This window comes from Salmo salar, chromosome ssa25, assembly GCF_905237065.1.
Source record: "Salmo salar chromosome ssa25, Ssal_v3.1, whole genome shotgun sequence".
NCBI lineage: Eukaryota > Metazoa > Chordata > Actinopteri > Salmoniformes > Salmonidae > Salmo > Salmo salar.
Window position 1 is genome coordinate 51,750,313 of NC_059466.1, and position 15,709 is coordinate 51,766,021.

Genomic DNA, 15,709 nt, shown 5'->3' on the forward strand with positions numbered 1-15,709 from the left:
TGCGTCTCTCGCTCGCTCAGCCACCCGGGCAGATGACTATTCTACTGTCTAGTGGGGTAGTTGAGGCTGAACTGAAGGATTTTATCCATCCTTTCTACTGCTCTCGTCTGGCTGTCTTTAAAGTGAGACCTCGCGGTAGTGCTTAGTGTTGGGTGCAGATTCAGCCCGGATCAGAGTCAGCTACAGCCCAGATTCAGCCCAGATCAGAGTCAGCTACAGCCCAGATTCAGCCCAGATTAGAGTCAGCTATAGGCCAGATTCAGCCCAGATTAGAGTCAGCTATAGCCCAGATTCAGCCCAGATTAGAGTCAGCTACAGCCCAGATTCAGCCCAGATTAGAGTCAGCTATAGGCCAGATTCAGCCCAGATTAGAGTCAGCTATAGGCCAGATTCAGCCCAGATTAGAGTCAGCTATAGCCCAGATTCAGCCCAGATCAGAGTCAGCTACAGCCCAGATTCAGCCCAGATCAGAGTCAGCTAGAGCCCAGATTCAGCCCAGATTAGAGTCAGCTACAGCCCAGATTCAGCCCAGATTAGAGTCAGCTAGAGCCCAGATTCAGCCCAGATCAGAGTCAGCTAGAGCCCAGATTCAGCCCAGATTAGAGTCAGCTATAGGCCAGATTCAGCCCAGATTAGAGTCAGCTAGAGTCCAGATTCAGCCCAGATTAGAGTCAGCTATAGCCCAGATCAAAGTCAGCTAGAGCCCAGATTCAGCCCAGATTACAGTCAGCTATAGGCCAGATTCAGCCCAGATTAGAGTCAGCTATAGCCCAGATCAGAGTCAGCTAGAGCCCAGATTCAGCCCAGATTAGAGTCAGCTATAGGCCAGATTCAGCCCAGATTAGAGTCAGCTATAGCCCAGATTCAGCCCAGATTAGAGTCAGCTACAGCCCAGATTCAGCCCAGATTAGAGTCAGCTATAGCCCAGATTCAGCCCAGATTAGAGTCAGCTATAGCCCAGATTCAGCCCAGATCAGAGTCAGCTATAGCTCAGATCAGAGTCAGCTATAGCCCAGATTCAGCCCAGATCAGAGTCAGCTACAGCCCAGATCAGAGTCAGCTACAGCCCAGATCAGAGTCAGCTATAGCCCAGATCAGAGTCAGCTATAGCCCAGATCAGAGTCAGCTATAGCCCAGATCAGAGTCAGCTATAGCCCAGATCAGAGTCAGCTACAGCCCAGATCAGAGTCAGCTACAGCACAGATCAGAGTCAGCTACAGCACAGATCAGAGTCAGCTATAGCACAGATCAGAGTCAGCTATAGCCCAGATCCGAGTCAGCTACAGCCCAGATCAGAGTCAGCTACAGCCCAGATCAGAGTCAGCTATAGCCCAGATCAGAGTCAACTATAGCCCAGATTAGAGTCAGCTATAGCCCAGATTAGAGTCAACTATAGCCCAGATTAGAGTCAGCTACAGCCCAGATTAGAGTCAACTATAGCCCAGATTAGAGTCAGCTACAGCCCAGATTAGAGTCAGCTACAGCCCACATTAGAGTCAGCTACAGCCCAGATTAGAGTCAACTATAGCCCAGATTAGAGTCAGCTACAGCCCAGATTAGAGTCAGCTACAGCCCAGATTAGAGTCAACTATAGCCCAGATTAGAGTCAGCTACAGCCCAGATTAGAGTCAGCTACAGCCCAGATTAGAGTCAGCTATAGCCCAGATTCAGCCCAGTTCAGCCCGGATCAGATCAGTTACAACCCAGATCAGATCAGTTCAGCCCAGGGCTCTGCTCATATCCTCCTAGTATAATAGCTGTACAAGCCCCTCCTCTCCTGGCTAGTTAGCATAGCTGTACAAGCCCCTCCTCTCCTGGCTAGTTAGCATAGCTGTACAAGCCCCTCCTCTCCTGGCTAGTTAGCATAGCTATACAAGCCCCTCCTCTCCTGGCTAGTTAGCATAGCTGTACAAGCCCCTCCTCTCCTGGCTAGTTAGCATAGCTGTACAAGCCCCTCCTCTCCTGGCTAGTTAGCATAGCTGTACAAGCCCCTCCTCTCCCTGGCTAGTTAGCATAGCTGTACAAGCCCCTCCTCTCCTGGCTAGTTAGCATAGCTGTACAAGCCCCTCCTCTCCTGGCTAGTTAGCATAGCTGTACAAGCCCCTCCTCTCCTGGCTAGTTAGCATAGCTGTACAAGCCCCTCCTCTCCTGGCTAGTTAGCATAGCTGTACAAGCCCCTCCTCTCCTGGCTAGTTAGCATAGCTGTACAAGCCCCTCCTCTCCTGGCTAGTTAGCATAGCTGTACAAGCCCCTCCTCTCCTGGCTAGTTAGCATAGCTGTACAAGCCCCTCCTCTCCTGGCTAGTTAGCATAGCTGTACAAGCCCCTCCTCTCCTGGCTAGTTAGCATAGCTGCACAAGCCCCTCCTCTCCTGGCTAGTTAGCATAGCTGTACAAGCCCCTCCTCTCCTGGCTAGTTAGCATAGCTGTACAAGCCCCTCCTCTCCTGGCTAGTTAGCATAGCTATACAAGCCCCTCCTATCCTGGCTAGTTAGCATAGCTACAGTCCATTACATAGAGTGTGGTGGGTTATCAGTCAGTCCAATACATACAGTGTGGTAGGTTAGAGAATAGAGATTAGAGAATTATCTAAGGCTGGATTTAGAGAATAGTTCAAACAGTCAGTCAGGCCATGACATAATATGTTAGACTGCATGGCTGAATTACTAGAGAACAGTGTTCCACTGTAAAGAAAAATGGGATATTGCCTTCCAAGCCAGTTCCAATGATGATGTTAATTCTTCCCCTCTAATCAGGGACTGATTTAGACCTGGGACACAATCAGGGACTGATTTAGACCTGGGACACAATCAGGGACTGATTTAGACCTGGGACACAATCAGGGACTGATTTAGACCTGGGACACAATCAGGGACTGATTTAGACCTGGGACACAATCAGGGACTGATTTAGACCTGGGACACAATCAGGGACTGATTTAGACCTGGGACACCAGGTGGGTGATTCCCCCTCTAATCAGGGACTGATTTAGACCTGGGACACCAGGTGGGTGATTCCCCTCTAATCAGGGACTGATTTAGACATGGGACACCAGGTGGGTGATTCCCCCTCTAATCAGGGACTGATTTAGACCTGGGACACCAGGTGGGTGATTCCCCTCTAATCAGGGACTGATTTAGACCTGGGACACCAGGTGGATGATTCCCCCTCTAATCAGGGACTGATTTAGACCCGGGACACAATCAGGGACTGATTTAGACCTGGGACACCAGGTGGATGATTCCCCCTCTAATCAGGGACTGATTTAGACCTGGGACACCAGGTGGGTGATTCCCCCTCTAATCAGGGACTGATTTAGACATGGGACACAATCAGGGACTGATTTAGACCTGGGACACAATCAGGGACTGATTTAGACCTGGGACACCAGGTGGATGATTCCCCCTCTAATCAGGGACTGATTTAGACCTGGGACACAATCAGGGACTGATTTAGACCTGGGACACCAGGTGGGTGCAATTCATTATCAGGTAGAAGAGAAAACCAGCCGGCTCTGGACCTCGTAGGGTCAGAGTTGAACACCCGTTTTATACAGTTCCTTGTGTTTGATCCTCTGTTTCAAACCTCCAATGACGCCACTTCAGTTCTTCAAAAGTCAATAAGATCAGTTCTCCCTGTCTCTCTCTCTCTCTCTCTCTGTCTCTCTGTCTCTCTCTCTGTCTCTCTCTCTCTCTCTGTCTCTCTGTCTCTCTCTCTGTCTCTGTCTCTCTCTCTGTCTCTCTCTCTGTCTCTCTCTCTCTCTCTGTCTCTCTGTCTCTCTCTCTGTCTCTGTCTCTCTCTCTGTCTCTCTCTCTCTCTGTCTCTCTGTCTCTCTCCCTGTCTCTCTCTCTCTCTGTCTCTCTGTCTCTCTCTCTGTCTCTGTCTCTCTCTCTGTCTCTCTCTCTCTGTCTCTGTCTCTGTCTCTCTCTGTCTCTCTCTCTGTCTCTGTCTCTCTCTCTGTCTCTCTCTCTCTGTCTCTGTCTCTGTCTCTCTCTGTCTCTCTCTCTCTCTCTCACATGGTTGGAAAGAGGGCGGGAGAGAGAGACAGGTCTGTGAAGGTGAGGCTGGGTCACATGTTTGGAAAGAGAACGGGAGAGAGAGAGAGAGAGAGAGAGAGAGAGAGAGAGAGAGAGAGAGAGAGAGAGAGAGAGAGAGAGAGAGAGAGAGAGACAGGTCTGTGAAGGTGAGGCTGGGTCACATGGTTGGAAAGAGAGCGTGAGAGAGAGAGAGAGAGAGAGAGAGAGAGAGACAGGTCTGTGAAGTTCAAGGTTGTGTCTTTTCTCTCTGACCCGCTCATTGCTGTCAAGCCCCAATGTCACCTAAAGGTCTCAACTTCACAGCAATAACACAGTGACAGGACCTAACCTTCATGTAATGGGTGCTGACAGAGAGATGATGGCTGGGCTGTCTGTCCTCACTTATTATTTAGTCTGGGAAGACAGTAGGGAGAGAGGAGGGAAACAAGAGGGAGACAGGAGAGAGACGAGGGAGAGAGAGAGATGAGGAAAGAGAGGATGGAGAGAGGAGGGCGACAAGAGGGAGACAGGAGAGAGACGAGGGAGAGGAAGGAGGGAGAGGGAGAGAAGAGGGAGAGAGGAGGGAGAGAGAAGAGGGAGGAGGGAGAGAAGAGGGAGACAAGAGGGAGAGAGGAGGAAGACGAGGGAGACAAGAGGGAGAGGAGGGAGAGAGAAGAGGGAGAGGGAGGAGGGAGAGAGAAGAGGGAGAGGGAGGAGGGAGAGAGGAGGGAAACGAGAGGGAGACAGGAGAGAGAGGAGGGAGAGAGAAGAGGGAGAGGGAGGAGGGAGAGAAGATAGAGATAGGAGACAGGAGGGAGACAGGAGGGAGAGAGGAGGGAGAGAGGAGGGAGACAAGAGGGAGACAAGAGGGAGACAGAAGAGAGAGGAGGGAGAGAGAAGAGGGAGAGGGAGGAGGGAGAGAAGAGGAAGACAAGAGGGAGAGAGGAGGGAGGAGAGAGAAGAGGGAGTGAGGATGGAGACAGGAGAAGGAGAGAGGAGGGAGGAGGGAGAAGAGGGAGCGAGAAGAGGGAGTGAGGATGGAGACAGGAGAAGGAGAGAGGAGGGAGAAGAGGGAACGAGAAGAGGGAGTGATACAAGGAGGGAGAGAGAAGGGAGATGAGGTTTAGGATCAGGTAGAAGACTGTCTAAGTGAAGAATCGTAAACTCGATAGTCTCGTAAAGCAACAAAAGATCGCAAAACGTAGTCTTACCCGCACCTCTCAAATTAGGATTCATCCATAACATTCTGGCAGTACACTGAATTTGGTGTTGTCTTTCTGGCCCCCCAGGGCTGTCTGGGGGGGTTAATTGGGTTTTCAAAGGTTATCAAATTAATACAGTTTAATGTCTAAACCAATAAGTAGTAGCTGGGCCTTCTCTTTCATGTGCGGTTTCAATATTTATACATTATTAATAATGTATTCCATTTAGCAGACACTTTCATCAGTCATGTGGAGAGGCTTGGTTTATATAGCTAGACAGCTACTCTACAGGGGGCAACGATTGACTGTAGGGTGTCAGCAAATACAGTTAGCGGTTTACGCTATTCGCCTATGGCAAAGATACTTATACGTCTCTTCTTTCATCTGTATCTGGTGTTAGCTAGCTACTGGTTAGCGAGGTCTTTATCTGTGTTAGCTTGTTACTGGTTAGCGAGGTACTGGTTAGCTAGTTACTGGTTAGCTAGTTACTGGTTAGCTAGCTACTGGTTAGCGAGGTCTTTATCTGTGTTAGCTAGTTACTGGCTAGCTAGGTCTTTATCTGTGTTAGCTAGTTACTGGCTAGCTAGGTCTTTATCTGTGTTAGCTAGCTACTGGTTAGCTAGGTCTTTATCTGTGTTAGCTAGCTACTGGTTAGCGAGGTCTTTATCTGTGTTAGCTAGCTACTGGTTAGCTAGGTCTTTATCTGTGTTAGCTAGTTACTGGGTAGCGAGGTCTTTATCTGTGTTAGCTAGCTACTGGTTAGCTAGGTCTTTATCTGTGTTAGCTAGTTACTGGGTAGCGAGGTCTTTATCTGTGTTAGCTAGCTACTGGTTAGCTAGGTCTTTATCTGTGTTAGCTAGCTACTGGTTAGCTAGGTCTTTATCTGTGTTAGCTAGCTACTGGTTAGCGAGGTCTTTATCTGTGTTAGCTAGTTACTGAGTAGCGAGGTCTTTATCTGTGTTAGCTAGCTACTGGTTAGCTAGGTCTTTATCTGTGTTAGCTAGCTACTGGTTAGCGAGGTCTTTATCTGTGTTAGCTAGTTACTGAGTAGCGAGGTCTTTATCTGTGTTAGCTAGCTACTGGTTAGCTAGGTCTTTATCTGTGTTAGCTAGCTACTGGTTAGCGAGGTCTTTATCTGCGTCCAAGTTTCTTGACATAGTCGTTTCAAAGAGCTGTCAGACAAGGACTGGTAAAGGCAGTGTAATGACTCTATGGTAGAGTACTGACTCTATGGTAGAGTACTGACTCTATGGTAGAGTACTGACTCTATGGTAGAGTAATGACTCTATGGTAGAGTACTGACTCTATGGTAGTGTAATGACTCTATGGTAGAGTAATGACTCTATGGTAGTGTACTGACTCTATGGTAGAGTACTGACTCTATGGTAGTGTAATGACTCTATGGTAGAGTAATGACTCTATGGTAGTGTAATGACTCTATGGTAGAGTAATGACTCTATGGTAGAGTACTGACTCTATGGTAGTGTAATGACTCTATGGTAGAGTAATGACTCTATGGTAGAGTACTGACTCTATGGTAGTGTAATGACTCTATGGTAGAGTAATGACTCTATGGTAGTGTAATGACTCTATGGTAGAGTAATGACTCTATGGTAGAGTACTGACTCTATGGTAGTGTAATGACTCTATGGTAGTGTAATGACTCTATGGTAAAGGTAGTGTAATGACTCTATGGTAGAGTACTGACTCTGAGGTAAAGGTAGTGTAATGACTCTATGGTAGAGTACTGACTCTGAGGTAAAGGTAGTGTAATGACTCTATGGTAGAGTACTGACTCTGAGGTAAAGGTAGTGTAATGACTCTATGGCAGAGTAATGACTCTATGGTAGTGTAATGACTCTATGGTAAAGGTAGAGTAATGACTCTATGGTAAAGGTAGTGTAATGACTCTATGGTAGTGTAATGACTCTATGGTAGAGTAATGACTCTATGGTAGAGTACTGACTCTATGGTAGTGTAATGACTCTATGGTAGAGTAATGACTCTATGGTAGAGTACTGACTCTATGGTAGTGTAATGACTCTATGGTAGAGTAATGACTCTATGGTAGAGTACTGACTCTATGGTAGTGTAATGACTCTATGGTAGTGTAATGACTCTATGGTAAAGGTAGTGTAATGACTCTATGGTAGAGTACTGACTCTGAGGTAAAGGTAGTGTAATGACTCTATGGTAGAGTACTGACTCTGAGGTAAAGGTAGTGTAATGACTCTATGGTAGAGTACTGACTCTGAGGTAAAGGTAGTGTAATGACTCTATGGCAGAGTAATGACTCTATGGTAGTGTAATGACTCTATGGTAAAGGTAGAGTAATGACTCTATGGTAAAGGTAGTGTAATGACTCTATGGTAGTGTAATGACTCTATGGTAAAGGTAGTGTAATGACTCTATGGTAGAGTACTGACTCTGAGGTAAAGGTAGTGTAATGACTCTATGGTAGTGTAATGACTCTATGGTAGTGTAATGACTCTATGGTAGAGTAATGACTCTATGGTAAAGGTAGTGTAATGACTCTATGGTAGTGTAATGACTCTATGGTAGAGTAATGACTCTATGGTAAAGGTAGTGTAATGACTCTATGGTAGTGTAATGACTCTATGGTAGTGTAATGACTCTATGGTAAAGGTAGTGTAATGACTCTATGGTAGTGTAATGACTCTATGGTAAAGGTAGTGTAATGACTCTATGGTAAAGGTAGTGTAATGACTCTATGGTAGAGTACTGACTCTGAGGTAAAGGTAGTGTAATGACTCTATGGTAGAGTACTGACTCTGAGGTAAAGGTAGTGTAATGACTCTATGGTAGAGTACTGACTCTGAGGTAAAGGTAGTGTAATGACTCTATGGTAAAGGTAGAGTAATGACTCTATGGTAAAGGTAGAGTAATGAATCTATGGTAGAGTAATGACTCTATGGTAAAGGTAGTGTAATGCCTCTATGGTAAAGGTAGTGTAATGACTCTATGGTAGAGTACTGACTCTGAGGTAAAGGTAGAGTACTGACTCTATGGTAAAGGTAGTGTAATGACTCTATGGTAAAGGTAGAGTAATGACTCTATGGTAAAGGTAGTGTAATGACTCTATGGTAAAGGTAGTGTAATGACTCTATGGTAAAGGTAGTGTAATGACTCTATGGTAGTGTAATGACTCTATGGTAGAGTAATGACTCTATGGTAAAGGTAGAGTAATGACTCTATGGTAAAGGTAGAGTAATGACTCTATGGTAAAGGTAGTGTAATGACTCTATGGTAGTGTAATGACTCTATGGTAAAGGTAGAGTAATGACTCTATGGTAGTGTAATGACTCTATGGTAAAGGTAGTGTAATGACTCTATGGTAGTGTAATGACTCTATGGTAGAGTAATGACTCTATGGTAAAGGTAGAGTAATGACTCTATGGTAAAGGTAGAGTAATGACTCTATGGTAAAGGTAGTGTAATGACTCTATGGTAGTGTAATGACTCTATGGTAAAGGTAGAGTAATGACTCTATGGTAGAGTAATGACTCTATGGTAAAGGTAGAGTAATGACTCTATGGTAAAGGTAGTGTAATGACTCTATGGTAGTGTAATGACTCTATGGTAAAGGTAGAGTAATGACTCTATGGTAAAGGTGGTGTAATGACTCTATTGTAGAGTAATGACTCTATGGTAAAGGTAGAGTAATGACTCTATGGTAAAGGTAGAGTAATGACTCTATGGTAGAGTAATGACTCTATGGTAAAGGTAGTGTAATGACTCTATGGTAAAGGTAGTGTAATGACTCTATGGTAGTGTAATGACTCTATGGTAAAGGTAGTGTAATGACTCTATGGTAAAGGTAGTGTAATGACTCTATGGTAGTGTAATGACTCTATGGTAAAGGTAGTGTAATGACTCTATGGTAAAGGTAGTGTAATGACTCTATGGTAGTGTAATGACTCTATGGTAAAGGTAGAGTAATGACTCTATGGTAAAGGTAGTGTAATGACTCTATGGTAGTGTAATGACTCTATGGTAAAGGTAGAGTAATGACTCTATGGTAAAGGTAGTGTAATGACTCTATGGTAGAGTAATGACTCTATGGTAAAGGTAGTGTAATGACTCTATGGTAGTGTAATGACTCTATGGTAGTGTAATGACTCTATGGTAAAGGTAGTGTAATGACTCTATGGTAGAGTAATGACTCTATGGTAAAGGTAGTGTAATGACTCTATGGTAAAGGTAGTGTAATGACTCTATGGTAGAGTAATGACTCTATGGTAAAGGTAGTGTAATGACTCTATGGTAGTGTAATGACTCTATGGTAAAGGTAGAGTAATGACTCTGAGGTAAAGGGGCTGACAGTCATCGCTCCATATATCTCCTACGCTCTGCTTTACATACCAACTCAGGGGGCTGACTTTGGCGTGAGCTTGAAATTACCATCGTCAGGATGAGGAGTGTTGACAGATAGAGACAGTTTTTACCCACGATATTTCCATATATGAGTCCATGTGTACTGTACCCTACTGTTTGTGTGATGTGCGGGTCTATATTTTGAAGTGTGTGATGTGTGTTTTGGGTTATACCTAGTGTATAATGGTAACATTACAGAGTTACATCAGTAGGCCCACGTAAGTCTTCTGTTGATGTCCTGCCACCATGACTCAGTACACAGCTCTTTCAATTGAGAGAGAAGACAAAATAATTCAGCTCCTCTCTACCTCACCCCTCACACGCGCACGCACAAACACACACACACACAAACACACACACACACACACACACACACACACACACACACACACACACACACACACACACACACACACACACACACACACACTAGACCAAGCTCACCGCTCACACAGCCCAGCGAACCCGATGACTCATGGAAAAAGCTGCCTGAATAACCAATCAAGAAGCAGGAACAACAATGGTTTCAGGTTTACTGGGAGGGGACGGGACTACAGGCTGTGTCCCAGTGGTTTCAGGTTTACTGGGAGGGGACGGGACTACAGGCTGTGTCCAACTGGTTCAGGTTTACTGGGAGGGGACGGGACTACAGGCTGTGTCCAACTGGTTCAGGTTTACTGGGAGGGGACGGGGCTACAGGCTGTGTCCCAGTGGTTTCAGGTTTACTGGGAGGGGACGGGACTACAGGCTGTGTCCCAGTGGTTTCAGGTTTACTGGGAGGGGACGGGACTACAGGCTGTGTCCAACTGGTTCAGGTTTACTGGGAGGGGACGGGACTACAGGCTGTGTCCCAGTGGTTTCAGGTTTACTGGGAGGGGACGGGACTACAGGCTGTGTCCAACTGGTTCAGGTTTACTGGGAGGGACGGGACTACAGGCTGTGTCCCAGTGGTTTCAGGTTTACTGGGAGGGGACGGGACTACAGGCTGTGTCCCAGTGGTTTCAGGTTTACTGGGAGGGGACGGGACTACAGGCTGTGTCCCAGTGGTTTCAGGTTTACTGGGAGGGGACGGGACTACAGGCTGTGTCCCAGTGGTTTCAGGTTTACTGGGAGGGGACGGGACTACAGGCTGTGTCCAACTGGTTCAGGTTTACTGGGAGGGGACGGGACTACAGGCTGTGTCCAACTGGTTCAGGTTTACTGGGAGGGGACGGGACTACAGGCTGTGTCCCAGTGGTTTCAGGTTTACTGGGAGGGGACGGGACTACAGGCTGTGTCCCAGTGGTTTCAGGTTTACTGGGAGGGGACGGGACTACAGGCTGTGTCCCAGTGGTTTCAGGTTTACTGGGAGGGGACGGGACTACAGGCTGTGTAAGACTGATATTACACCACCACCCAATAGACTCTAATATTATACCACCACCCAATAGACTCTAATATTATACCACCACCCAGTAGACTCTAATATTATACCACCCAATAGACTCTAATATTATACCACCCAATAGACTCTAATATTATACCACCACCCAGTAGACTCTAATATTATACCACCACCCAATAGACTCTAATATTATACCACCCAATAGACTCTAATATTATACCACCACCCAATAGACTCTAATATTACACCACCACCCAATAGACTCTAATATTACACCACCACCCAATAGACTCTAATATTATACCACCACCCAATAGACTCTAATATTACACCACCACCCAATAGACTCTAATATTATACCACCCAATAGACTCTAATATTATACCACCACCCAATAGACTCTAATATTACACCACCACCCAATAGACTCTAATATTATACCACCACCCAATAGACTCTAATATTACACCACCCAATAGACTAAAATTACACCACCACCCAATAGACTCTAATATTACACCACCCAATAGACTCTAATATTATACCACCACCCAATAGACTCTAATATTACACCACCACCCAATAGACTCTAATATTACACCACCACCCAATAGACTCTAATATTACACCACCCAATAGACTCTAATATTATACCACCACCCAATAGACTCTAATATTACACCACCACCCAATAGACTCTAATATTACACCACCCAATAGACTCTAATATTATACCACCTAATAGACTCTAATATTATACCACCACCCAATAGACTCTAATATTACACCACCACCCAATAGACTCTAATATTACACCACCACCCAATAGACTCTAATATTACACCACCACCCAATAGATTCTAATATTATACCACCCAATAGACTCTAATATTATACCACCACCCAATAGACTCTAATATTACACCACCCAATAGACTCTAATATTACACCACCACCCAATAGACTCTAATATTATACCACCACCCAATAGACTCTAATATTATACCACCACCCAATAGACTCTAATATTATACCACCACCCAATAGACTCTAATATTACACCACCACCCAATAGACTCTAATATTACACCACCACCCAATAGACTCTAATATTACACCACCACCCAATAGACTCTAATATTATACCACCCAATAGACTCTAATATTATACCACCACCCAATAGACTCTAATATTATACCACCACCCAATAGACTCTAATATTACACCACCACCCAATAGACTCTAATATTACACCACCACCCAATAGACTCTAATATTATACCACCACCCAGTAGACTCTAATATTATACCACCACCCAATAGACTCTAATATTATACCACCCAATAGACTCTAATATTATACCACCACCCAATAGACTCTAATATTACACCACCACCCAATAGACTCTAATATTACACCACCACCCAATAGACTCTAATATTATACCACCACCCAATAGACTCTAATATTACATCACCCAATAGACTCTAATATTATACCACCACCCAATAGACTCTAATATTATACCACCACCCAATAGACTCTAATATTACACCACCACCCAATAGACTCTAATATTACACCACCACCCAATAGACTCTAATATTATACCACCACCCAATAGACTCTAATATTATACCACCCAATAGACTCTAATATTATACCACCACCCAATAGACTCTAATATTATACCACCACCCAATAGACTCTAATATTACACCACCACGCAATAGACTCTAATATTATACCACCACCCAATAGACTCTAATATTATACCACCACCCAATAGACTCTAATATTATACCACCCAATAGACTCCAATATTATACCACCACCCAGTAGACTCTAATATTATACCACCACCACCCAATAGACTCTAATATTATACCACTACCCAATAGACTCTAATATTATACCACCACCCAAAAGACTCTAATATTATACCACCACCCAATAGACTCTAATATTATACCACCCAATAGACTCTAATATTATACCACCACCCAATAGACTCTAATATTATACCACCACCCAATAGACTCTAATATTATACCACCACCCAATAGACTCTAATATTATACCACCACCCAATAGACTCTAATATTATACCACCACAATAGACTCTAATATTATACCACCACCCAGTAGACTCTAATATTATACCACCACCACCCAATAGACTCTAATATTATACCACCACCCAGTAGACTCTAATATTACACCACCACCCAATAGACTCTAATATTATACCACCCAATAGACTCTAATATTATACCACCACCCAATAGACTGTAATATTACACCACCACCCAATAGACTCTAATATTATACCACCACCCAATATACTCTAATATTACACCACCACCCAATAGACTCTAATATTACACCACCACCCAATAGACTCTAATATTACACCACCACCCAATATACTCTAATATTATACCACCACCCAATAGACTCTAATATTACACCACCACCCAGTAGACTCTAATATTATACCACCACCCAGTAGACTCTAATATTATACCACCACCCAATAGACTCTAATATTACACCACCACCCAATAGACTCTAATATTATACCACCCAATAGACTCTAATATTATACCACCACCCAATAGACTCTAATATTACACCACCACCCAATAGACTCTAATATTATACCACCACCCAATATACTCTAATATTATACCACCACCCAATAGACTCTAATATTATACCACCACCCAATATACTCTAATATTATACCACCACCCAGTAGACTCTAATATTATATGACTATCTCATTCCAGGTGACTACCTCATGAAGCTGGTTGAGAAAATGCCAAGGGTGTGCAATGCTGTCATCAAGGCAAAGGGTGGCTATTTTGAAGAATCTCAAATCTCAAATATATTTTTATATAACGTTTTTTTTTTTGTACATGATTCCATGTGTTATTTCATAGTTTTATTGTCTTCACTATTATTCTACAATGTAGAAAATAGTCACAAATTAACAAAAACCCTGAAATGAGTAGTTGTTCTATAACTTTTGACTGGTACTGTGTATATATATATATATATATCCTGAGCTTTCTTTAATCTCCTAGATATTGGACAGACTCTTTAAAACCTTATGATTTATTTTTGAACTGTCTTTTTTTGCCATTTTTGAATGTGTTATTCAATGCGTTTCTATAGGCTATAGTAGTAAAGGCCAAATTCAATATTTTGAAAATACCAACTTTATTTACAAAAATGTTGTTACCTATAGGGATGCTTGAACTCCAGTGATCCATGGTTTGACATCTTAAAACAATTCCATACGTCAGTTCTCCATTTTAAGCAATCTTGTTCTTCTTCTCTCCTCTGTAAAGAAACCACCACTCTACCTGACAGTGCCACACCGACCCTGCCACGTTTAGAGGATACCACCGCTGCCCAAAGAGGAGCAGGTAATTATATACTCCTATCCTGCCACGTTTAGAGGATACCACCGCTGCCCAAAGAGGAGCAAGTAATGATATACTCCCATCCTGCCACGTTTAGAGGATACCACCGCTGCCAAAAGAGGAGCAGGTAATTATATACTCCCATCCTGCCACGTTTAGAGGATACCACCGCTGCCCAAAGAGGAGCAGGTAATTATATACTCCCATCCTGCCACGTTTAGAGGATACCACCGCTGCCCAAAGAGGAGCAGGTAATTATATACTCCCATCCTGCCACGTTTAGAGGATACCACCGCTGCCCAAAGAGGAGCAGGTAATTATATACTCCCATCCTGCCACGTTTAGAGGATACCACCGCTGCCAAAAGAGGAGCACGACCAAGTCCTGGAATACCTTGAAAATTAAAACAAATTCTGAAGTTGGTACTTAAAAAGTATTTAAATTCAAAGAAGAGGAGAACATGAAATGATCAAATATGTTAAAACATTTATTGAATTAATTTCCAGGCAGACTACAACATTTTATTGCCTCATGTGTTTGGCGCTCTGGTTGCCAGGTGAGCTCATTCATTTCACCCACTATGGCACTCAGCCAGGAAGGTACAGAACTGACTGATTAGGCGCGCCGATAGCTAAAACGCCAGGCAAATGTAGATTCATCCTGCCAAATGTAGATTCATCCTGCCAAATGTAGATTCATCCTGCCAAATGTAGATTCATCCTGTCAAATGTAGATTCATCCTGCCAAATGTAGACTCATCCTGCCAAATGTAGGTTCATCCTGCCAAATGTAGGTTCAACCTGCCAAATGTAGACTCATCCTGCCAAATGTAGGTTCATCCTGCCAAATGTAGACTCATCCTGCCAAATTTAGACTCATCCTGCCAAATGTAGGTTCATCCTGCCAAATTTAGACTCATCCTGCCAAATGTAGGTTCATCCTGCCAAATGTAGGTTCATCCTGCCAAATTTAGACTCATCCTGCCAAATGTAGGTTCATCCTGCCAAATGTAGGTTCATCCTGCCAAATGTAGGTTCATCCTGCCAAATGTAGGTTCATCCTGCCAAATGTAGAATCAACCTGCCAAATGTAGGTTCATCCTGCCAAATGTAGGTTCATCCTGCCAAATGTAGGTTCATCCTGCAAAATTTAGACTCATCCTGCCAAATGTAGATTCATCCTGCCAAATGTAGATTTATTCTGCCAAATTTAGATTTATCCTGCCAAATGTTGCTTCATCCTGCCAAATGTAGGTTCATCCTGCCAAATTTAGACTCATCC

At 43.9% G+C, this 15,709-nt stretch overlaps 1 protein-coding gene across 1 annotated transcript in view; it reads left to right on the forward strand.

The window, feature by feature from the left end:
- The window catches only part of LOC106586935 (neuropilin-2), a 251,886-nt gene that overhangs the window by 197,769 nt on the left and 38,408 nt on the right, over positions 1–15,709 (forward strand). The window contains 1 exon segment of the mRNA XM_045707371.1: positions 14,354–14,431. Coding sequence (XP_045563327.1) covers positions 14,354–14,431 — 78 coding nt within the window.